The 25,398-nt window shown below is 40.4% G+C and overlaps 1 protein-coding gene across 1 annotated transcript in view; it reads left to right on the plus strand.

The window, feature by feature from the left end:
• GLIS3 (GLIS family zinc finger 3) overlaps positions 1–25,398 on the plus strand; it is a 156,171-nt gene that overhangs the window by 115,438 nt on the left and 15,335 nt on the right. The window contains exons 6-7 of the mRNA XM_067315222.1: positions 11,039–11,177; positions 20,228–20,396. Coding sequence (XP_067171323.1) covers positions 11,039–11,177; positions 20,228–20,396 — 308 coding nt within the window. The remainder of the gene's footprint in view (positions 1–11,038; positions 11,178–20,227; positions 20,397–25,398) is intronic.

Below are 25,398 nucleotides of genomic sequence, written 5' to 3' on the forward strand. Positions count from 1 at the left end.
TGTGTCTAAGTAGTCTAAAATATGTCCTGCCAAAAAAAGAAGATTTAGCAGATTGTTTCCATTTAATTAAGGGAAACTATAGCAGATAAGGCTACACCAAGATAGCCCTACCTTTGCAAAAAAAAAGACCATTTAAGCAGTTCAGATAAACAAGACCAGCTAAAGGGGATGTAAAACCCTTCTGGGCTTCTCAGTCTAGGCCTGGAACTGAAAGTTCAAGTTTAGACCAAACGCTGTCCTCTTTCAGCTGGTCAATCCTTGAGTCTTCGGCTGTGTCAGCAATGCCCCATCCTTGTTTGTGATCTTTTTGTGTAAATTAGTTATGGCTCAGATATAATATACGGACACACTTTGAGATGTTGAATGCTTAACTGACAATGTCTCTCAAAGTTGTCTGTCTTCTAGAAAGCTGTATCATCTCAGATTACCATCCGGAATCGTCTGGATTCATTGGGCCAGATAGCTGAACACCTCAGCAGATCCATACCATAATAAATGGGCCTCCTAGCCCACTGCTGTGCTTTATAATGTTACAGAGAAGCTGAGCAGCTAAAGTGTGCAGCATCAGCCTTAATTAAATAGTTTTGCTACTTATTTATTTGATTTATACTCTGTCTTATTCTAACACAGCCATTGTGCATGTGTCCATTTTCCTGACTTTTTCTGAGATGGAATTTTTGCACTGTCTCTGCCCAGAAGGCAAATATCATACAGGCATAGCTTTGAGAAAGGTGGTCTGAAAGATGTTTTTAAAAGCTGTCTATTCTCTGTGGAGTTTTTTCTGAATTGTATTGGGTATGGTATATCTACCAAATCACTAAGGAATGAAGGGGATGTTGAGACCTCAGGAGACAGGCATCTGCACACAGACTTGCACTTCCAGCTCGGCACATTTCTGCCCAATAATCTTCCTTTTTGATGCAGAGTGGTCAACTCTAAAATGATGACAGAACAGTGGTTTTTGGAGAAACATACTCCCAAAAAAGAAGGAGTCTCCCGCGGTGTTCCTGTGACACCTGTGTGGAAGGAGATCTTTTCATGGTTTTGTTCCATCACATTTTGAAATCAAATAAGGAACTTTTCATGATACTTTTTCTAACAAAAAAAGCAGTAAAGTCCTATATTGCACTCCTGAGGTGAAGAGCAGACTGTGTTACCCCTCAACCACATCCACTCCTACTGCAGGCTGTAGTAGAGGCTCACAGAGTGGATTAGTCCACAGCAGGTGTGGAGCATCTTGGAAGTAGGGAAATAAAGACGTGGGTCGTCTGGCTAAAACAATTCCTGGCGTTGTTCTGCAGAGTGACCTGTGCTGACCCTGAGCAGGTGTCCCATCTGAAATGGAGGGACTTGACATAGGCACCCTTGCGTGGCTAGTAATGATGCTGCAGATGTTGCTTTTCTGCCACTGTGCATCCCCAGAATTTGCAAAAAGGAGGTACAAAATCTCCAGCTTCATAGGCAGATCTGGATCACTGTATTCTTCTGAACCCCAGTCATTTTCAATCCCCTTTCTAACAGTTTGCTACTTCTCCTTCAGAGCCCTTTTATATATAACGTATATAAACCTGTCTTAATGGAAAGTTAAGAAAAATAAGAAAAATTTTAAGTGTTTAAAGATGTGATATCCCTCCTGATGTGATACTGGAAAATATTTCTCAGATGATCTTTTTCATTACAGGTTAAAATGGAATTTTCTGTGAGTTTTTGATAGATTGTTTACCTTTGTCTTTTGTGGGTCGTGTCAGCAAATACTTCATTCCCCCATGAAAATAATACAAAACTCTTACTTCTAACAATGCTGTGTGCTTCCTGATTGTTCATTGTTAACACTGTTTTATGGTAGAACCAGGCTCCTTTTATTGTGAATACATATTGTTTTTACTGCACTATTGATGAACCTACCAGTGTTTTCTAAGATTTTGAATGAGCAAAATTTTATGCCATTATTCAGATTTAGTGGAGAATGTGAATAGGAAGAAGTAACTTGTGATTTTCTTTTGCTTTTTTTTGCTTCTGGTTTATTTCATTCCACAACACTTACTTCCAGGTTTTCTTTTCATTCCCTTACATTTTTTAATCCTTTTCTCAGTATTTGAGAACTTTGAGAACCAAGAAACACAATGCTTAAAGCATGTTACAAGGCATAAATTCACTTCTTTTTTTCTTTTCTCTTACTCAAAATGATTAATTGATGAGGAAAGAGTGAGCCAAGAAGGGTTAAAGCGTTACATCATTGATATTTCAGCAGGTTATTAGGGCATTAAGCTAGTTACCAGTGATATTGTCCATTATGTGACTGTATTAATCTGGAGAAAGTGCTCTCTTTATGAACACCTGCTTTGTGGGGAACAAACAGCTTTTCTCCAGATCCTGCAGTATGAACCCAATATACTTCTGCATCTTTCAGATTTCAGTTGCCCTTGTTCAAACTCTTAGTTCAGATTTCACTGTTAAAACTGAAAAAGGGAGACAATGGAGAAGAGAGGGAGGCAAATCTGTTTTCTTGCTTTGAGAACAGTTGAACATAAGGATATTTTCCTTCAAATGTTCTCTATAGAGTCCATTTAAAAGATGCCATTAATGCAAAATGAAGTGCATTCAGGGGCTAAGGGTCAGTGAGCAGTGCCCATGGCAACTAAGAAACTATTCTGCAGAAAAAATGCTGTAAAGAGTAAGTGTTTTAATCCCCAACTTTAATCCCTTTACTTCCTGTTTTCAAAATGAAATATAAATCAGGCACCGTGGAGTGCAGCAATTTTTCCTGAAAGGGATGTTGGCAAAAAGGGATTAGTAATGGGCAGGAGTGTTTAAGGAATTTAATCACACAATTTGTTGTAAAACTTTTGAGACTATGAGTGACCAGTTCTTTTGAGCGTGGTCAGTGAGAAACAGCAAAACCCACTTTAAAAATGATTAGAGGGCCGGCTCCGGCTGACACCCCCCAGTTGTCGTGCCTGTTGTTACAGCACTGCAGGCGGTGGCTGCCACTCGAGACGTGGTGGGGCGCGCTAGGTGTACCTTGCAAGGAGGCTCCACGGAGGACAATGTACTTTGCCAGCGTTGCACGTAGACCTCTGCTTTCTAGGGAGCCAGAAACAGTGAAAACACCCTATGTTTTTCATGTCTGCGCCTGTGGCAGTTGTTATAATCAGGAAAATGTCAATTTACTGTGATGTTAACATTTGCTGATTCCTCCCTGCAAGACTTGTTTTCTGCCCTGAGTTTGTGCTCCTGTGAGCTTCGGCAGTGTGATGCACAGAGAGGTGCACCAGAAGTGGTATCACCCTCATTTAAATTTACACACATGCCCTCCCCCCCAAAAAATCCACATTGTTTCAAAACATTTGAAACGGCTCTTAATGCATGCCCACAGCGTTTGTTATTCTTCAGGTTCATTTCTGAGAGCAAACAATATCCTTTCTGTGTGTTTGTGTGTCTTCAACTCCCTGCCATGGCATGTATGTGAAGGTGGGCCTGAGACAGTGGGATTTTTGTCTCATTACCCCCATGATAACTTCAGTCTGGGCTTTCACCTGCGCTGTCCTGTCTGTGATGCTGCATAAGTCTCATCAATATCTGATCCAGCAAGATTAAAGTTGTGTAGAGTATGCCTAGGAGGTTGCAGGTACCCTGCCACTAGCAACCTAAACATACCCTCAAGTCAATAAGATTTTCCTCGTTGACTGTCCTTGTTCCAAGGGACCTCTCCTCCATCCATCCCTCCCACACTGATTTCACACTACTGGAGGTGAGTATTGGCTGTATTTAGAGTTATGGATTCTGGGTTCCTCCATAGCAATGCTGAAGCAATGGACTGGTGATGTACTGGCTCCACTAGCTGTCCCTATAGGACGATGTCCTACACCTGCCCGTTTGTTTCCTCCTACTGCTGCAGAGCTTTGCCCCATCTGGTGGCACAGTTATCTGTGAGACTGCATTGTGATCTGAAGTAGGGCTTTAACCAAAAAAAAAACCCAAAACAAAAATCCCTCACCAGAAATGGGAGACTTTAGGAACTCTGAAAGTTGTTGTTGCAAACCCAGAACAGGGAATCTTCGTTGTCCAGCCAAGCAATGCACTAAGTGAGCAACTCACAGACAGTGCATAAAATCTGTGCAGAGAAATCCTGTGGATCCTTTGAAGGAGTACAGATCATACGCCTGAAAGCTAAGTCATTTTCAGATGGACCTCTTACTAGTTAATCTGCCAAAGTTTATTCAGTTCTAGTCTGAGGCTCTAATCAAGGGATTATTTTAAGTACCTGAGTGTTTCCCTGTAGGAACAGGTACATGCAAGAACAAAGTTCCAGTGGAGATTTCCACAAAATCGAGCCTTTAAAGCCAAGGCCAGTGTAACAATACGGGATGCTACAGAGTTTAAAAAGGAACGTGAAATCTGAAAATCTTTGTTTCTGTATACTAACAATTACCAATAAGTCGTGTACAGATTTTCATGGCAAATTTTGATAAACTATGACAGGAAGATGTGTTTGCTGTGAATAAAGCACCAGGTGGATGAATATTTGGGGGGGGGGGGGGTTCCTCATTTTCCACTCATAAAGTAAAAATTTGTCAAGCTGATCTATTTTCAGGTGGCATTTACCTGGATGCACTTATGATTAGCAATATCATGTACTAGCTATATGTATCTCCAAATCAATCTAACACGAAAGTGTAGGACTTTTTTTGCCCTTTTTAAATGGCAGGGCTCAGCTTGTTGTTCACAAAAAAAAAACCAACCAGAAGCCTCTTAGAACTGTGAGAAAGAGAGGATGAAATAGAAGAGGTCATATATGTAATGTAGGTACATTTCACAAGACAGTTGCATGTTTTTATAGTTGACACAATCAGATATGCAGGGAGAGAGGTTGTGTGTGTGTGTGTGTGTGTGTGTGTGCACGTGTGTGCGCGTGTGTGCATGCATGTGTGTTTTCCAATTCTATGACTGGAGTAAAAAAAGAAATGAAAGCAAGATTTGTGAAAATGTGGACCCTCCAAGGCAGTAGACGTTACACCATGGAGTGTCCTTATGAGCCCTCTCTCTTGAAACACAGTGCTTCCAAGTGTATAGACGCAAAATAATAATCCGTTGTCAACAGAACATAACTATGGCCAAGCAAGCTTTTTTGTTTGTTTCAGAAAATAGACACTTACAATACATCCCACTCCAACTGTAATTCACTTCTTTAAAATAAAATTCTCAGTTTGATTTTTTTGTTCAAAATTCCTTTTAGGATCTGTTCCAACTGCAGTTTTCTTCCCTAAATTTGTGTTCTGGGGTCCATATTATTTTAATGAGGAAATAATCCAAACTATTCCTTGTATTAGAATAATGCCAGCTGAAAGAAAAATGCCTGTTCTGGGTATAATAAAGATAGAATTCTTTTGAGTCTGTCTTGAGTTTTAACAGTGTTCTCATCTTGTAATTTTGTTTCAAAATCAGAATTTCATGATGCCTTAAAATTTTCCAAGGTTAGCTGAGTGTGTAATTTCCAGGTGCTTTTGATTTTTAACGTAAGAGCCTGAAAAACATTTGTGTTGTGTTTTATTGATTTAGGCAAGGTCCCAAAGATGGAAGCTATTTTTGTCTTTGAACTCAAATGTTCTTAGCAAACCTTACAGAAAAGCAAAAGTAACTTTTCTTCGTATAGAACCTAATGTCAACTCTGTGCATATGGGCTAGTTTAATTTCAGTTTTATTCTGTTTTCCCAGCTTAGTGTTTAACTGAAACAGAACACAGAAGCAGATTGCAATAGCTTGTGTGCATATCTGAAAGCTGCGGCAGACAATTAGCAGAAAAATCCTATGACTCTCCAGAAGTCCTGCCCAGATTATTCACTGGAGACAAAGATTATTGAGGAACCTTTCTCTCTGTATTGCTTCCTTGCCTCAAGATGTCTGTAGCCTCCAGATGCAAGAATTGGGACATTTGGCAAGTGTAAACTTGTACTTTCTATTGGAAACAAGGTTTAGTCCCGTGCAAGAAAGCACAGGACGTTCATGAAGTTGAGCTGCATGAACAAATTGGACGATCTAGCCAGAAATCCAATAACGTGAGTAAATGCTCAAATAGAATGGTTTCGTATTTAACTTGTAATTTTTCAGTGGTCAGATCTGTGTACTGTCACTGTCATGATACTGTACAGGCAAATATTAACTTCTGGCCACTCCTTAAGAAAAATTAGTAAAATGTGCAGCTCCACCTAGATAGATCACACTTCCCTCTTCCAGCGCCAACTTTACTGCCCACTTTCAGAGCAATAAAAATGCTATAAGGCTTTGCTGTAAAGCAATTCCTTTCAACAAAGCATAGCAGTATTCACTTCTATTTTGCTGGTTTTAGACATGGCAGACACAGAAGGTCTAACCACTGTTAGAAAAGAAAGAAATAGACTAGGCTATAACCAATGCCCTCTCTTACGTATGGAGATATGCTATTAGGCACACAGCATACTTGGAGTCCCTTAAACCTGCTTTCACAAAAACTGAGTTTGGAAATGGTAGGATTTGAATTAAATAACTGGCAAGTTCGAATGACTAGGGGAGTCCAGTCCTTTCTGAAGAATTACTAGAGTTGATGCGAATACGTGTAGGCAGGTTTTGAAGTTACTGTGATCCTATTGTTTGTGGTTTGGAAACAAACTAAACATGTTTGAAAAATCCTGAACTACTTTTTTTCTGACCAGGTATGTTCATAAGCAGACGTTTCTTATGTTTTTCTTGATAGCATCTCATTTCTGTTGAACAGGAATATAGCTGAGAAACTAGCCAGGTTGTATGGAAACATGCATATTTCAGGTGAAGCACACGCTGGTCAGAAAAATACAAAGCAAATGATATTTTCTTTTCAGGAGGCATTTTCTTTGGAAGTATGTCATACATCAAAGCAAGAGCATGTCTCTGCTCTTGTACTCAAACACAATGAAACTGAAAATTGGAGAATGTAGAATCTTACTCCCTTATAATTACTTCTGCTTATATCATTTATTCTTGGGTAATTATTTAATTGTATCTAAAATGCTAAAATGACAGGAGTAGAATTTCCATTCATTGTCCTGAAAGGTGATAAACATTAGTTGATTGTCACAGGAGTAAAACAATTGTAAATCTTGACTGATGGTGATTTGTTTTGTATATTAAAAAAAGATCCCCACTTAGTGATGATGGGAACAGCTCAGATTTCCAAATGCAAGACTTGTCAAGTCTGCCATACAACCGAGCTATTGAAGTTGAAAATCTATCATTTAGAACAAATATTTCATACAGGGAAGTTATAGGGGAGCTGAACAGTCAATTGTTAACTTGTGCCGAGGCCAGCCATAAATTTGGGCTGCCTTACAGCACACTGAAAATGTCTGTGCTCAGCATAGCAAAATTGTCAGTTACTGATTTCATCATTCTGCAAGATAACTTGCTAGTGTTATAGTTCTCAAAGGCAGATTGGCAAGTTTTCAGTCCCAACGTTATTGTACTTGTGCTCAGCTGGGTGATCAAGAGGGAAGCCGGGTACTGCAGCCAGGAAACTGGGAGATTTGTGCTGGGATGTAATTTGTTCTGAAGTCAAAGAGACTGTCAGCTGTCTTCTGCCATGGGATGATGACTCTGCAGCCTGGGCTGGAAAAAGAGGCTCGCTCTCTTTGGAGCAAGGCGAGAAGCAGAATATGCTGCAGTTAGATGTGGTCAATTAGTGTTACTCCTTCTTGTTATTTTTTGCTGAAGGTAATTTTCTGGATGAAACGGATGGATGGTTTGTTTGCTTGTTTTGAGATGATCTATCCTTTCGTCAACTGTCTTGGATTTCTTTGCACACAGAATAAAAATCAAAACTCAGTTTTCACTGCTTTTGACAAAACGCAAAAGATTTTTTTTTGGTCAAAACTTTTCGTTTAAAGTATTTCTATAAAAAATTATAAAAATCTGCAAAAATATTTGACAGAGACCGAGATTCTCTTATCCTGAGCATATTTACAGGGAATGAAACAATACCCTGATCAGCCGTAGCTGGTCCAGAGCCTGGCCCTTACTATCTGCTTTGCTCCAAAAAGGCCACAGCTTGTGCCAGCGCTGTTAACGGCACAGGGTGCTGCCCGCCGAGGAGAGGTCTGAAAAGGCCTGGGCAGGGGCTGAGAGCCTGGGGCGAGCTCGAGGGGGCAGAGACAGGCAGACCCGGCAGCCGGAGAACCATCCCGGTGTCTCTTGGGGGGAAACGCAGTGGTGGGGAATGGAGCAGACCCCACCGTTTCAGATGGTGCAGCAAGGGTTACTCTTCAACAGCAACTCACATGCATACCCTGGAGTGACAGAAAAGTGTAGTTATTCCCAGCGCCTCTTTTCCACTGAGGTTTATAGAAGATCTGCGGTAGCATTTTTAGTGGCAATTTGAATTACCAGTTTGTGTTTGCAGTTGCACAGATCAGTGTAATATCCACCTCTTGCTCAGGATTTTTCATTATACATGTATTAAATAAATATATTATCATTATAAAAACAGATATTATAATATACAATAATATACAATCTATACACACATGCATGCATGAGTGTGTGTATATGTGTCTGTGCACATGTGTGTAAAAGCTGTATTTCTAGGCCTCGTGGCTCTGAAGAAAATATTCTAAATGTGAACCAATAATAATTAGTGCATGCTTTTAGAACCATGTTCAGAAATCAGATCAGAGCTGTCTTCCAGTGTTCGTTTCTCAGTGTTACTGGTTTTGTGTTGCTGATCCTGTTTTTTGTTTGTTTGTTCTTTGTATTGAATGTATTTATTTAGTATTGACTGTTGTGCAGGCCAGAAAATTATGTCAGCACAGATTGTCATGATAGATTTATTCTCAGTGTCAAAGAGTTTGCAAATGCAAAACAAATCCCCAAACAGTGCAAAACAGAGAAATATATATAACAGATTTAAGGATGTTTGGCTATTACTTCTATTTAATGCTTGTATTTAATGAGTAAATATTTAGCTCCCGTTTCCTTGTTATGCTCACTGTTTCCTCCATAAATAATGCCTTCTGAGTGTAGAGAGGTGATTTGTTCCTTATTTACAAAGAAAAAAAAAATTTTTTGGAAACAAGCCACTTTACACAGGAAAGCTCTGTAAATTTTATTCTATGTGATAAAATCCTGACCTTTTTATAGAGGTAGGATTTTCTCATATTTATTTTCATCTTAGGATCCAGAGAAATTTAGAATCATGTGATGCTTATGTTATGAAGAATGTGATTGATAAGAATTTGAACTTAGGTACCTTTGGCATTTAGAATCGTATGCACTTAATTTCATAAAAAAGCCATATTACTAGTGATAGCAGCAAAAACAGAAGAACTTGTGGATAACAGAAAACAGACAACCATCCATGCTACCCTGGAAGAAACATCTGGACCCAAGAGCAGATTGTAAATATGGATGATAAATGAAAAGCAACTGGCAGGGAAATCTTGCTCCCTTTCTCTCTTCCTCCCTCTCCTCTGCCTTCACCCTCCCTGTCTCTCTCTGTCAGCACACTTCAGACAAGTTCTTGAATAACGAACAAACCCAATAAAGGTCACTTGCCTTCAGGCATAATAAGCATTCATTAAATTGTTAAAAGAAAGAATAACTTAGGGCATGGGCTGTCTGTGCGTACAGAGCTCTGGGTGTGCAATATCTCCGTTGCAGTCCCACACATCTGGCACTTGGGATGTGCGCGACCAGCTCTCCGCTCTGCTGCAACAGCTTTGTGCTGGCGTGCCTCACCAGAAGCCTTTTAAATTGTTTCAGGGTAAAAACGGGTCTCGTAGGGAAGGGGAATCTCTATGAAGATTTGAGACGAAATCCTAGTGCGCCTTTGCAGGACTAGGGAAACCCCGCAGCCCGCGTGCTCTGCCGAAATGAAGTTTCTGTCCAGCCGGCTGTTCCCCAGAAGAATACCTCTTCTTCAGCACGGGTGACCGGGCGGGATATTTATCTGCATCGTGGCCGCTCCAGCACCCCACTCGCATACACGCGCAACCCTTCCTTTCCCATGCCTTCAGGGGCTGCGAGCTGAGGATGCTGCCGGGAGCAAGCATATTTTTGTCGTACACGGCGGCAGCATCAGGCAGGGTTTGGGACAGACGTCAGGGCCAGCAGCCTGCAGCAGAAACCATCTGCCAGCCGCCCCAGCGTCGCGTGACAGCCTCCTGCGGGGCTGCTGCAAGGGGCCCTCTCCCTTCTCCCCCTTGCGCTTCATAAGGCGTCGTAGCCTCCGGCTGAGCCTCTTCGTCCGGGTGCATCCAAAGGGAAGCTGTTCTCATGTTCTTGCTTACTTATTTTCCTGCCGGATCAGCCGGATAAACAGACTTACCCCACTGGGTGCTGCTGGTGGATGAGGCATCAGGCGAGCCGCGGCGGGCGCCGCTGGGAGGAGCGGAGGCGAGGGAGCAGCTCGCCTGCCCCGCTCCGCGGCAGCAGCTCGCGGTCGGGTCAAACAGCACACGCTCCCGGTCACGTTAGCCGTGTGGTCTCAAGGCAGCTTCGTTCCCTCTGAAGTGGTGCCACTTCTGCCCTGACCGCCCGGAGCAATTTCCCTGCCGGCTGCTCGCTCCCAGCCCCTCGTTCCTGCTGACGCTGATGCTCCTCTGACCCGTCCGCGAGCCTGTTCGGGGCACTACGCCAGCAGGAAAATACCTATGTTTCTGTAGCATCACTCTGCTGATGCGAAAGATCTCAGTCATTTAACAGATCTCCGTGAGCCAGGACACTCTCCTAGCTCCTGCAGCATATTGCAAGAGAGCACCTGTAGGTCCACCTGCCCCAGGCCCTCCCTCTACATGCTGCCCGTGTCCTGAGTGCAGTCTTGTAAGTGTTTCCTTCCTCAGATTTGAAAAAAAAACAGCTATAATGCAACAGCTGCTTTCAAGGGTTTTTAGGGAGAAGAATTCTGTTTGCGCTCCATTTCCTCCACTAACCCCTCAACGTGTCTTCGTTGCAATTTTTGAGTGTCTTAAGGCTTTTTTATTTCTTTTTTTTGTCCTTGTAATAACGATTTCTCCTTCCTCATCCTGTGTTTCAGTTGCGATCGAGCTCAGAGCTTGACCAGGACATCCTGAATGACTGCCTCGCAATCCAGCCTCTCCAGCCAGCCCCTTCACCACACGATGCTGCAGATACCGTGGGACCGTCCCCAGGGCCGCTTCATGATATCTACCCAGGTATAGGAAAGGAACAGAAAAAAAAGTCTGCAGTATTTATTGCTTGCTTAAGATTAGGGATGTTTTTGCAGCATAGGATGTCCTCTAAAATCGTCATCATCTCATGAGAAGGGTAGAACTTGCAAAGCAATATGAAAAGACAGATTTTAATCAGATTTTTACATCTTTTTTGAGGGAGGGGTGGGATGATGAATCTGATTTTGTCCATAGAGAGACCTACCACAACAAAGAGGACTGTATTTGCCTGTGGGCATTTGGCTTCTGCTAGCAATTCATTTCTGCCATTCCATGTAGGCATCTTGAGCTCGTTAAGCTTCATGTAGAATTAAAGGAATATTTTTCCTCTTCATTATTCATCGATCACATATCAGTTTTCTAATAGATCTACATCAATGAACTAAAATGCTGCATTGTGAGCTCTCATATTTTGTGTAACTCTGAATATGCCAATAAACACATTTAGGCCATAAAAGTGATAATCCTATTTTTATTGCTTCAGTTAAGTATTTGGGATTTTCCTATTAAAATACATAACTCTCATGCCTGGCTAAACATGCAATGGCTGTTCACATTTCAGCTGAATTTGAAGCATTTGAGAAGTTACAAGTGATAATACATCTCAAAGTTCAGCACAACGGTGGGCAGCATGTTAACATTTTTTATGAGGCATTTTAATACTTGTGAAAACATCTGGTTTTAACTGTCAGGCAGAATGCATTACATCTTCTAATAGACTTTACCCTGGTACAGCTGAGAGTCCAAGTCTTAACTGAGAAGCAGATGTAGCAGGTGAAGGGGTTGGCTGAACGATAAGTGCAGCAGTGAAAGTGACATTATCTGAAGTGGCCACTTGAAAAAGTGGTTTTATTTCACTAAGAGGCTTGCAAACATGGCAGTTCTCAATATGCTTTTGTCAAGGCTATTGTGAACTACATGCTGGGTTGTGTTGATGTAGATTTATATTGAAAAAGACCAGGAAATTGAAAGCTATGTTTCTTACATTGGCTGTATCCTAATTTATAAAATATTTGTTATCACTTGTATGCTGTCAACCTTTAAATGCCTTAGTCTGATCATAGTCAGAATATAGCACCTGTTATCTGAGAGCTAAAGAAAATTTCAGATTTTAAAGATTTGGTTTTGGGCAGGGAACCTCTACCACATTATAGCAGTAACACGGTGTTGCTTACGTGTGTGTGTGGGGGGGGGGGTTTATTGTATTTTGAGAGGGAGTTGAATACTGGGGAAAGTTTAGATTAAAAAAATGAATTACTGGCATTAGTGTAATACAAAACTCACAGTGAGAGAAGAAAAGATTGAACTTGTCCTTTCAAGTGCCTAGATATCACGGAAGACATACGGGAACAGTATTCCAAAACATTTTCACAGGAAGTTTCCACTGAAATCTCTTGAGCACTGAGCTCTTTTACAAATCTGGCTTCTAGACTCTACTTAAATGTTTAAAATCCAGACTGTTGGATCAGTCCAAATCTAGGCTGATAGTGGCTTGAACGAACTGTGCCTGATAATTTTTCAGTATCCTAAGCCAAATAAAGTGATCGTCTGTAGCCAGCCCTTACCTGAAAATTGTCTGTAGCCCATAAATGACTTCTGAGGTGTGTCATGAGGTTTTGTAATCTCATTCATGCCTTGTTTTTCAATATTTGGCATTTCCAGCATTACTGATGATTCTTTAGTATAATTATTGATTTTATTTTTTGCCTTACTTGTCACTGCATCCTACTGTGCAGCATTTTTTGTGCTATCAGAGTTAGTCAACATACCTCTATCAGCAGTATTTTCTCTGTTAGTAATAAACTGGTTTCCTTTACACAAGTGTTTGCCCCTAACCATAACGTAACACATTTTTCCTAGCTTTATTTTTTTGGTGCAGAGAAAACAAGTAGTGTTGTTTCGCATCAATTAGCTTAGGGTATTGTGTCAGGAATAAATGAATCCATGTCACTTCATTTTGACAAGGACCCAATCCAGTTGAAATAAATTGTTTCATTAACTACTCATCAGGGTTGCTAGATAATAATATACTATGTGGAAAAGTGAGATAACTCCAACAGGGAGGGAATTATATTTTGGGAAATGACAATCTTAAAATTATTCATACCCCAAGATAGAAAAGCAAAACGTCAAAAAGCTTCAGTGTGGTTCCTTAGAAAAGCTGCTTTTCCAATTTCTCAAAAAACAACAATGGCATCTTTTCTAAATATAAGAAAAACTTTGAGACAGTCTGAAAAAGAAAATATATAACTTTTACTGGGAACTTTTAGAGGAGGCATAATAGCTGAAATGTATCTGTGCTACTTTTCAAGTAGAAACATGAACAGATATCTATTCCACCAATAGGCTTAAATCAAACTTCTCACTTGGAGGTTGCTTTTCTTCTAGGTTATGTACTTTTAAAGCCAAGGTAGTTTTTACTTCACTTTTCCTAAGAGATATACAGAATAAATATCTGAAAGTGAACATTTAGCCGCTAGTCCATTTGTGATTATTAAAGTACAATAATGCCTATAACAACCTCCATTCTGAGGCACAAAATCTGCAAACACAGACATGTTTAAATGAAAATACAACAGTAATCTTTTGATTATGCATGTATTACTTAAAATTAAGACTGCATAAATGTTTGCTTTATCAGAGCCTATGTGACTTTATAAAAAAAAATCTGAGCAGAGGATAAACTTATGAATTTAATAGAGTAACATTACAGATCCTTTGCTTAAAAAAAAAAAAAATTATTGAAATTGTAGCCAACGGTAAATCAGATTACTCTTATAGAATACTATATAGAAGCATCCTCTTATATTCTGAGGAAAATAAAAACAATGTCCAAAAGCATATGGTAATGAAGACATGTTTACATAAGCTGTAATATCTGAGAATTCCTTTTAAGTATACATTCTGTGTCAATTTTCTGAGTAATGAATATTATGTTTGTTATGATCTGTGTTTTTCTGTGAAAGAAAGTAAATTTGGACTCAGATGAATTAAAGTTGTGCTCCTGCATATATGTAAACATATGTCCTTAATTATCCTCACAACAGCAGATCTGCTGAGGTCAGTGAGCCTTCTGCTTTTACAGGTATAAAGTTAAGTTTGCATACATATTCTTCCAGGGTTAAGCATGGTCATGTTATCTAAAACAAAAATTCAAAGCCTGTTTCTAATGATGTGCAAAATTTCTGGTAGAATCTAGGTTTTCATTTTAAAAAATATCTAGGCTTTTTGATTTTTGCAGTTCATAGACTGAAAATTTGAGCAATTCGTTCATTTTTAATGAGAACATATGAATGATGTGTTTTCTACTATGCACTTTTATCAATATACTTTATGTCCGCAATCTGGAATCCCTAATACTGAAAGAATTATAAATGAGGCAATGCAAAATATTTTTATTTTTATTGTGTTCTATTTGTTAAAAATTGACCATTTCATATTTAAGAATAAACCAGAATGTATCACATATAAATAATTACTGGATATCACACTCTTCTGTGCTCCAAAACAAACAAAATACATTGCTAGAGCTTTTCAAGTGCCTGATTTTCTTTGAAAGCTGGAAGAGTAATAGATTTGTAAGGCAAGTTTACAGAAAGTTTTTCAATAAGGTTCTCACTGTATTTTAAATGTCTTATGGTTCAGTATTGTGAAACTTAGATACACCTACTTTATACCTGTGACTTAAGATGTCCTTTATTTAAGTAACTCTTCCCTCTGTGCTTTTCTTCTTCCCAGTGAAATAATATTGAGCTAGGTGCTCCACACATTAAACAAGAAATTCTTTCCCCAAAGGAGTTTACGTCTGTGATATTGATAGGACAGTAGGTAGATAAAACAGACAGGCAGAGGACTGAAGACTTACACAGGGAAAATGAAAGTATGTTATACAAGCAGCTGGGGCCTCAGCTCCCTAACCACTAGGCATCACAAGAGCATTACTGAGAAGACTGGAAGAAGACATTGTAGGTGTTTGCTTAGTTTTATTTAGTGCATATACATGCCATGTATATCTACAGGGGTTTGCAAAGTGTTAGGATCATTATCTTGGCTGTTTGAAGAAGGAGTCATTCTTTTCCTTCAGACTTCTCCCTTTCTTCTGCAGTTTTGCTTCTGAGTTTATAATCTCCATTTTGATGTAGCTTACTGGTATTCCAGAAATTGCACAATAAAGGTTGAATTCACCTTGTGAGGGAAAGAACATTTACTGATTGTAAGTGACGTTGTAAGACGCTGGGCCGGGAGAGGAGTCCTCCTGTTGTGGAGGGATCGTGTTCCCCCGGCACCTCTACCATTTTGTTCAGCAAAAGCCCCTAGTTTTAGCTAGGTGGGCGTGCAAAATTTACCCCTAAGCTCACAAAGTGTTTCTTGCCAGGATATTTCATCTGCTTATGTGATAATCCTGTTATTAAAAAATTGGTACTTACATCAGAGTGTTTAGAATTAGCATGTGTGCTGTAAGCATTCACTGAAATCAAAGAATGTTCAAAAATTAGAACTGCACATCTTATTCATGATATGGGCTGTTTTGTGATTTCTTTGGTAGTAGCCATCTTACCATTTTTTTCAAAGGCCAGTAAGTTACCTGTAAGCTAACTCTGATATTTTTATTCTGACTCGGCTGGTGATTTTGCAGTGACTTTCTTAATTTTCTTCTCCAGTTTTCTGAGCTGTAGAGAAAAGGATTCTTAGTAGACAGTATTATATCTTAGGTCAATGCTTGCGTGTGAAGGATCTTGATCACAAAAACACTATATGTTCTAAGTGTTGTGATTCCTAAATATTAGAGACAGGGGATCTCAAAAGAGATAGACCAAAGAGGTCTCCAGAAAGAACTAGATTGGGTTACTGCACAAGGTGCGTCCCTGAACTTTTTTTCCTCTTCTGCCTAAAGTCTTGTCCGGGGGGACTTTATAAGCTTTCTGGAGGCCTCCAGGAGCTCTGTTCTGCCTGCAGACCACCCCAAAAAAGACATAGATAGCATCAGTGCAACCCACATGATGGGCCAGCTTTGGAGATAGGGTCATCTTCATAATGTTATTTTGACTTCTGCAGTATTTCTTAAAGTATGATGGCCTCTTTCAATGCATGCATACTGGAGTCGTCAGACTTGCAGATGAACTGGCAGGATCAGTACAATATCTACAGCATGTTTTACATTTGCTGGGTTTACCACCTAAGGCTCAACACAACCCATGCACACATATTTCTGCCCAGAAAATCCTGTAGAGAGGTATGGGCACCCAAGACAAGGGCAGAGGGGAGGATATATGAATCTGATGTTCCCAAGTGCATAAGGCATTTCAGGTTTTCCCTTCTGTGCACTTCTAAATGCCTTGTCCACAAGGACGACATAAATATTCCCTATAGAAATGCAGTGTTAAATATAGTAATTAAAAAAGTTTTGCAAACTAATGAGCATATGATTTCAATTGATGCTGAGCTACAAAATGAAACCTTCAGACTCTTTCTCTACATGGGAAGAATTCTCAGGCCTGCCCCAAAATCCTGTGGGCAGGGGTAGGAGGAGAGGTATTTTGGGGACAGAAACAGCTTGACAGAATGGTGATTTTACTGTAATAAATCCAAGGAAGTAATTATACCATTGTTGGTAATTTGCACAGGGGAGGGTAATAGTTCTGCATTTAAAAAATGTTCCATGAAATTATAGGTTTCAGACTCCATTGAAAGAAAAAATTTGATCTTTTTTTAAACTTTGGTTTCTGTAAAATTTTAAATGCTACTTCTCTGTCTTTTTTTTTTTTTTTTGAAGGAATCTTATTCAGATCAGTTTTTTTCTCTTCCATCCACCTGATTTGTTCCTATGTGTTACTAGAATGCATGTGAGTTTAGCTTTACATATTAGAAAATGTCTCTGCAGAGATACTCTCACTAAAAATTCCTGCTTGTTGATGAACTGATTTCTAATGAAACTCCAGAAATGAAAACTTGACTCCTCAGTGACTGTAATTGGGTGATCTCTCTGGATGTAACCCAACCTTATGTTCACATTCAGGGCTATCTCCATCTTGTAACCTGTGATATAACTTGAGTTTTTTAAGTTGCACAGCAGAAAATTGTTCTTTTTTTTTTTTTCAGAATATCTGTATTTTTTTAAATGACTTTAAGTGGGTTAGTTTAAATTGTATTGCTAGAAAGAAAAGCCTTTTGTTAAATATTCTTAATGCTTATTCTGCATTTTTCTGTGTGGACCTAGCTGGTGGTATATGGGAGTCAGTGAGAATGTTCATTGCCATAAACATTGGCTTGGTTTCACACCGTTCAGGTTGGCTGTTTAACTCAGATCAGGCATTGAAAAACCATTCCTTTAGGTAAATATTTCCTGCTATCATCATGAGCAAGCAATACTAATTTAACATCACTAGAAAACCTTACCCCACATGACTCCCAAGAAAAAGTGGTCAAGCAAGCTAGTGACTTCTTCAATATTGCCCCAAGTTTTTTGTCAGTCTCTTAAGACTAACTCTGCTAGGGAACTCACCTGTTGCTGAATATATTAGTGGACTGCCATGGGTCTGTATACACCCAATGTCTGGCAACGTTTCCTTTCAAATGGTATTTACAAGGTTTAAGGGGTAGCTTGGCCCAATGCCATGCCTACACTGGGAAATTTCAATGGCAGCATTTCTGCTGGAGAGCAGCTGCCAAGATTGTGATATCACTGCGCTGGGCGCTCACGGAGATGCTCCTGCCAGCACAGTACCTCCACGCAGCAGCGGGCTGGGCAGCCCACGGACGCGTTGCGTTGTCTGTGGGCATCATGCTGTCCCCCAAACCATCCGGGGTTGTGCTATGTTTGTGGGGTTTCGTCACAAGGTGCAGTGGGCTCTCAGGAAGCTCTTCCGTCATCCTTCTCTTGTAGCATGCTCTGACCGTGTACCTGTGTCTGCACAGGAATATGTTTTTGCAGCTAATATATATATTTTTTCTTCCTTAAATATCCTACCTGTCCCTCTGGCTACTTCCATTGTTAACTCTGATTTTGCACTTTGTACCATCTTGTTGTCAGAAACAGAAACAGGCATGGGAAAATTCCTCGGAAACTTAGCCGAAAGGTACTACAGTAGCAGGTATGGCTACTATAGTGAATAGCGCAGTGGGCTTTAGGTTGCCAAATGCTGTGAGGTAGCAGCTGCTCCAGACAACCAGTGGTTGCCCATGCCTGGGTGCGGGCAGCAGGGACAGAGCCACCAGAGCTGGGGCAGTGCTGTGGGAAAGCGTGCCACCACTGCGGCCCAGCCCGGCTAGCACAAGCACACCTTGGAAAATACCTTCATCGTGGCTGTAGCAGAGAACAACATTAACCTGAAACTGTGACACGGAAGAGCAACTCTTGCTACATCGTGCTAAAAGCCCAGTCAAGGTTTTTGAACCAGCCATTGTATTTTCGTACACATTTAAATGTTTTTCTCATGGAACAACACAGTTTACTCTATTTTTTGCAAGGATTAATTTAAATTCTCTCTCTTTTTATTTGGATAGTCAGTTGTTAAATATTCTGTCTGCTCATTCTGCCAGAACAGGCATTTGGTTGTTTCTTACTTCATTTTTTTTGTCCACACTGCATGTAAGCATAAAATGGTTAATTTACAAGGTCATTTCTTTCTTCTTTCTTCCTTCTGCTTCATTTATCCTGATACCAGTCTAATATTCTCATGCCTACTTTCTGTAAACTTTGAAATACCTCCACAAGCATCTAAATTAGGTATTTTGTTTTACCTGCTGAGTACCTAGCATGCAACAAAGGTTGGCTACCAAGCCATAGAGGCTATTCCGAAAATACACTAAGGACTTGAGAGATGAGGTGGACTTCTCACCCTTTTGATCTTGAGCAGCAGCATTCAAAATTGTAACCAGTGGGGCCATTTTCTTGAGGATGGGAGTATGGTAGGATCACTTCTAAAACGTTGTTTGTTCTGCTATTTCCATACAGATATTTTAGACGTAGAAAGATCCTTTACCAGTGATGATGCCCTTTGTGGAACTGGTTTAAATTCTAGAATTTTATCATTGAGGTTGGGTTATTAGTTCTGAAATATTCACTAGCAAAATGTAAGTGTTATAGGTAGAATTTCATACCACAAACTGGGCCTAAACTTTTAAAAGACAAACTGAAAGGTGTGACAGCCGAACAATGACAGATCATTTTCATGCTGTGTAGTGTAATTTCTCCTCATGATTCATAAAATATTTAAGATATTTAGTATTTTGGCTGCCACTCAATGTCAACATAAGCCACTTCACACAGATGTCAATAAAAATAATTGAGTAACTGGTTTTGCAGAGGGATTTGATAATCAGTGTCTGACCTCCTAAGTGCCTAATTTAAGGAACTTCTGAAAATAGGGTTATAGGATTTTTGGGTCAACTTATCAGGACATTGGGAGGGAGTTCTTTAATGCTTTTTGTTTAATCATTCAGAACTTTTCGGCATTTGAACCACATGCAAGAGCAACCTGAGAGAAAATTGTAGAACTGTTAGTGCTGGTTTATTTTTTTGTATATAGTGCCGGGCAAATCTGGGGACAATAATAACAGTATTTGAGCTTTGGTTGCAGATCTTCAAAAAATTCAAGATTTTTATGGCAGGGGAAGGGGGGAAGATAGAGAACATTTCACTACTTACACAACTGTGCTTTTCATTTGTTCAGTAGCTCTGAAAAGATATATCCTGTTATATGTTTATCACTTCTTCTACAATATTAAGCTGTAGAACTTCAAGATTCGCAGCTTATTCAAGCAAAATTCCGAAGACAAGCTGGATAGTTGTGTCATGCATGGTTTTAGGAGAGTATCATTTGGGAGCAGCGAAGTTCGTTTGGCAGGGGGGAGGTTGTATGGTTGGGGTTTTTTTAACCCTTCAGCAGAAAACAAGACCTGAGAAAGAACAGTTAGCTGATAAGAATTAGCATTAGAGATTTTGGAGAGCAGTGGTGGTGGGGTGATAGCTGGTAGTACGTGGTCAACTACCGGTCCTGCCGTGTGCCTGACGCGAGGTGTTTCCCTCCTCTCAGTTTCGGCAGTCATGTTCCCCAGCACCCAGATGAGCCGAAGTGCCACCGCAGCAGGAGCCGTGTCCTTGTCCCAGCCCACCAGCCTCCCCTCTCCGGGATGTAACGTGCAGGACAGTCCTCGCCATCCTCCCCACCAGCTACCTCTTCTCTCAGCTGTGGACTCTGAGAGGTAAGACCACCTCTTTTTCTTTTTTTCATTTCAAAAAGCCTGAGGAGCAACTGAGCTGCTTGGGTGGGTAGAAACGTTGCTGCCCCAGGGTGATGACCGGGGAAGGAGAGGCAAAGGGACTTGACTATCCCAGCCCAGTGGGTGGCATGTGGGACCTGGCATCCATCTCCATTGAGGGACTTCCTGAAAACCCCACCATGATCTCCAGCAACGTCCTGAGCAAGCCAAGTCCTGCTGGCTGGGACATGTCAAACTCCAGAGGAGCCCAGCAGCATCTCCAGAATGGGCACTGTGAGGTTTGTGTTTCTCTTTACCTGCAGTAGGAAACTCATAAATCTGAACTCTTTCCTCTCAATATTCTCTCAGTACTGAGTATCTCTGCAAGAACTTGGCATCTTTTCTCTTATTAAGAGCAATGGATAATGAATGGATTTTGTTTTTAATTCTCTAGTTACAGAGCTTGATTTATATTCAGGACTAATTTTTTTTCGCTAGAAACAAGCCCCTTGGGCTTTGCTGTTTCCATGATTTTATATATTTCAGCAGTATGAAAGCAAACTGCTTGAAAGTGGTTTAATTTTCATTCTTAGGTATTTCATAAATTATTTTCAGCAATCATTCCAATTATTTATATAGTGTATGGTATTATAGATTTCCACTTAGTTTATTGAAACAGAAGTCTACCAGATTGCAAGACTAAAGGGGCCTAAGTAAATAGATTTTCAGTAGTAAAGTCAGTAAGATACACTATCATGCTTGAAAGCTATTGAATTCTTACTGTCTATGTATGGAAACTTAAAAGCATTATTTTGCTGATCTCCCTGCCTTTTAGCACTCTAAAGCATAAATTGCTGTATTTCATTAATATATTTCAAGGTGTTTAATTTTCTTGAGGGATAGAAATGTCAGTATGGAGAGCATAAAATGTCCAATTATAAACCTGAAAAGAATGTACTCTAGGTTTCAGCTACTGACAACTGAGCATAATTTCATTTGAGGAAAGCCGTACTAACTCTGCCTTATATCAGGAAGGTGGAAGAACAGAATGGCTCAGCGAAATGATAGTGGGCCAAAAGTACTTTTCATTTGCAGACTGCGCACTTGAATTCAGAAAGACCTGGAGCCACAGTTAGGTTTTTTTGGCTATTGCACAGCAGTCTGAGATTGCCATTTCGTGATCGTCTGAGCTCATCTAAAGACTCATTGCCCTGCCTGCTCCTGGCCGCAAGGACCCAGCCTCTTTCCTTGGCACTGGCTCTGGCCCTCTGTGGAAACCCTGTGAGCTGCTGAAGCTCTCTTGCCTGCCTGGAGGCTTTTCTTGCCTAGTGCAGGTCTCTGTCAGGTGGGTCCAACAGCGGTGTCCAGCAAATGCCAGAGCACCAGGTAACAGGCAGGGTCAGATCAACAGCTATTGCAAGCGTTAATTTCATTATAAAAGACAGTGATCTCATTAGCATGTTTCTGAGGTGATGACTTTTGGAGGACCATAGCAGAAACAGTCAAAGTATGACTTAATACATGAAGTCCTTGAACATATTGCAGACCTTGGGATACTACTGTCTTCTACAGAATAACAGTAATAAGGAGCTAGCCTGGTATTCTCCTTCCTCATATGTTGTCCTAACTGTGTACAATTTCTTTGAAGGGGTTTAACTGCTGTTTCCCATAGGCAGAGCTGCTCTGGCTTAAAAAAAAAAAAAGCCAGTATCGTCATTTAAACAATGCAAGAAATGGAAATTTATACTCAGAAAAGTAAAAAGTATTGCTACAGTGTTGATTTGATTACAAAACATGTAATACAAATTAAGACAAATGCTTACGATGAAAACTAATACAGAAACTGCATCTTGAATCTAATACAGATGATTTGCATAAAACCCCCGAAAGAAGGCTCTCATTTACACCATTTTGGGGGGTGTGATGATAGACACAAAAATGTGAACTGAGCAAACCAGCACTTCAGTATGCAAAGAGCCAGGAATAGTGACTTTGACAAGCTTGGATTACACTATCTATCTCCACCTCATCATGCAGACCTGCAGGATTTAGGGGTACGAGCAGGGAATTTGTTCCCTGTAGTTCCTAGCATGCACTTGGGTCCTTCCAGAGCCAGGGCTGACTGATGAGTGCGTGCCCTTGGGACTGCATGGGTTTATCGGACTAAAACCAGTCCATGCTGGCCTTGTGGCTTTGGTGGCGCCGAGGCCAAGCATGTGCCCCTGCCACTTTGGCCACCAGACTGAGGCGTGTGAGGGACAGAGATGGAAGGAAAGAAGCACTTTCTCCACATCTCCATGGACGTTGGGATAGAGAAATAAATGGAAGGCTTCTCGTCCACCTTTCTCCACCTGGTGGTGGGAGGGAGACTGCAGAGCTGGTAGTGCAAGACCCTAAGCCTAATTGATGTGAAAAGCTGACCTGAGCATGGGACCTATCTTAGGGCACTTTGATTCTGTATGCAAAACTCAATGTACTGAGTGCAAGTCAGGCAGAGTGTTTGTATACAAGAAACTGCTGCATGCATCAGGGGAGAGAACATGCTCAATAAAAAATCAAACTTACATTTTGATTGTTCCAGCTGTTAGGTTCTAACTTTCAGCGCTCAGCTGATTTGCAATAATCTCTTGAATACTGACTGTTCAATGAAGATAGCAAATGATCACAGCACACGAAAGTCATATATAGGAAAGGGAATATATATTTGACTTTGTTTACACTCATTTTTATAATAAAAGAAGATGGAGCATACAATGCAGTTGAAAAATAATCTATCTAAAACCCAGAAAAATTATTCTATTTTTATGTGATGTTATTTGCATATGCAACTCAGTGCCACAAAACTGTTGGTGCTTGAAATTATTTGCTATCAACATGAATAGTATTGTCTTTGGTAGCAAAAAAAACCCAACATACACATTTTGCTTTTTAAGGCATGCTTCTGTGCAAGGAATAGCCTATTAACAGACATGAGACTAGGACAGAATTTTTGCATAGGGCATGGTGCTCCATATGATTTTTCACCTTTCTGTGAACCATGGCTAGCAGTATGGCCCAGAGACATGACACATCCTAGTCTGACACAAACTTCTAGACGCTATGTAAAACTGGAAAGACTTAGGACTGAACTGCTCAACTTAGCATTACTGTAATGCTATAATAAGTTCTGTGACAGTGCTTCTGTTTGCTTATTTGAGTATGTGGTTATATTCCTTTTATGCCTCTGCTGTAAAATAATAAATGTCTCCAAGCCAGACTTCCAGACACAAGAGCCCCTGAGGGGATCCGGCCAAGGAATCAGGACATCTAATGTTCATACTTTACAAAGCCCTTTGTAAGTGGCGTACAAGGGGCGGATCTTAGAAAGCCTGTAGTTAGAGATCTTTTGAAATCAGTATAGTAATTTCTTTACAGACTTGGGACACTTAGGAGAATTGGCTGCTAAGAGACATTATCTCTTTTTTAGTTAGTGAGGAAATGACAGCTAACAATTACGGGCTCTAAAGAGTGGAGGTGAGCAGCAGATATAACCCTGAACCTGGGCCAGAGCCAACCTAGCAAAGCTTGGGATTTTTCTCCACCCTGTTTCCTTGCTTTCTCTCTTTTCCAAACGAGCATTTTCCTTTTTTTGCATTTGGAAGAAACTCAGTTCTCTAATACAGATACATCCACAGAAAATGCTGAGAGAGATTTTAAAGTTATAAAGTTTAAGATATTTCTGTCTACAGGGAATTTGTATTTCGACGCAGCCCCTCACATTTCCCTTGCTTAAATTCCACTCTTCTTTCTTCTTCTAATCAAAGCACATGCTTGGGTGCTTGTCAGAAGAGCTGTTCTTTTTTTCCTCTGGCCCCTTCTTTGGGCTAGATGGACCACTGGTTTGATCTGTTATAGCAGTTCCTGTGTTCCTAAAGCTTGAGAATTTGTGTCTTGAAAGGGATTTTTAGACACTTATTAATGGCTGAAAAGAAGGATATAGAATTAACGTCTGGTGACACATGCAGTCATCTCCCCCAGACACCATGGGGATGGAAACCTGCTGTGGCATCATTGCTATGCAGAGTGTGAGACCTGTGGAGAGCAGCAGAGCTGTATGAATGCAAATTTGGTGGCTGAACAAAGGCGTAGACAAAAATTTTGTTTTGCATTAGCTAAAATATTTATTTGGGGAAAAAAGATTATTTACTTTTTTTGGGAAAAAAAATCAATTTCAACGTAAAATCAGTGAAGTGAAGTGTGTTGTCTCATACATAGGTACAACATTGTTTTTTTGTTGTTTTGGCCAAATGGATGCATGCATGATTGGGGGGGGGGGGGGGAATGTTTGATTTTTAAAAGCTGTGATTGGCAAAAGCTGTTTCTCTGTTTTTAAACCACATCTGCTGGGTTGTCATTGATGGCTAGCCGGACTTACAGTGCAATGTGTTGGGTTGCTGTAATACAGTTGAAAGTTCTGCTCACTGACAGCGAATTGGGGAGCTGCAAAATCACTAGCACATCACATAAAGAGTAGAGCCAAACTGTCCCGTGAGATCACAGAAGACAAAGGTGGTGGTTAACACAAAGACCTGTGACACTGTCCCGCATTTTCTGGATTTGCCTAGAAATAGAAAGGCAATAAAGAGGGAGTGAGCATGGATTGTTACTCACTGAACATTGTCCGAAAGTGCAGCGCTGTATACGACACTGGGGGAGACAGCAACCTGCTGCAAACAGCTTATAGTTTTGTCCTCGGTCTAGCCAAAACTGCAACCGAAATAAGATGAAAGGCTGATCTCCTGGCTGTGTCAACTTCATAACATTTTGCTCTATTCCCAAACTATTGCAGCCCAGTAAAATGCAATATACGTTCAGCCAGTTAACAGAGCCGTGATCCAATAAATTGTTTAAAAGGCTAAAGAAAAATACAATCTCTGAAGACCGAAGTTTTCAGCTTTAATGCTCCATTTCCATTTTGGAAGCATGTTGAAAACAACTGTAAAGTCTGATCTTGTAAATAATGTAA

The sequence above is a fragment of the Apteryx mantelli genome, chromosome Z (assembly GCF_036417845.1).
Source record: "Apteryx mantelli isolate bAptMan1 chromosome Z, bAptMan1.hap1, whole genome shotgun sequence".
NCBI classification, from domain to species: Eukaryota; Metazoa; Chordata; class Aves; order Apterygiformes; family Apterygidae; genus Apteryx; species Apteryx mantelli.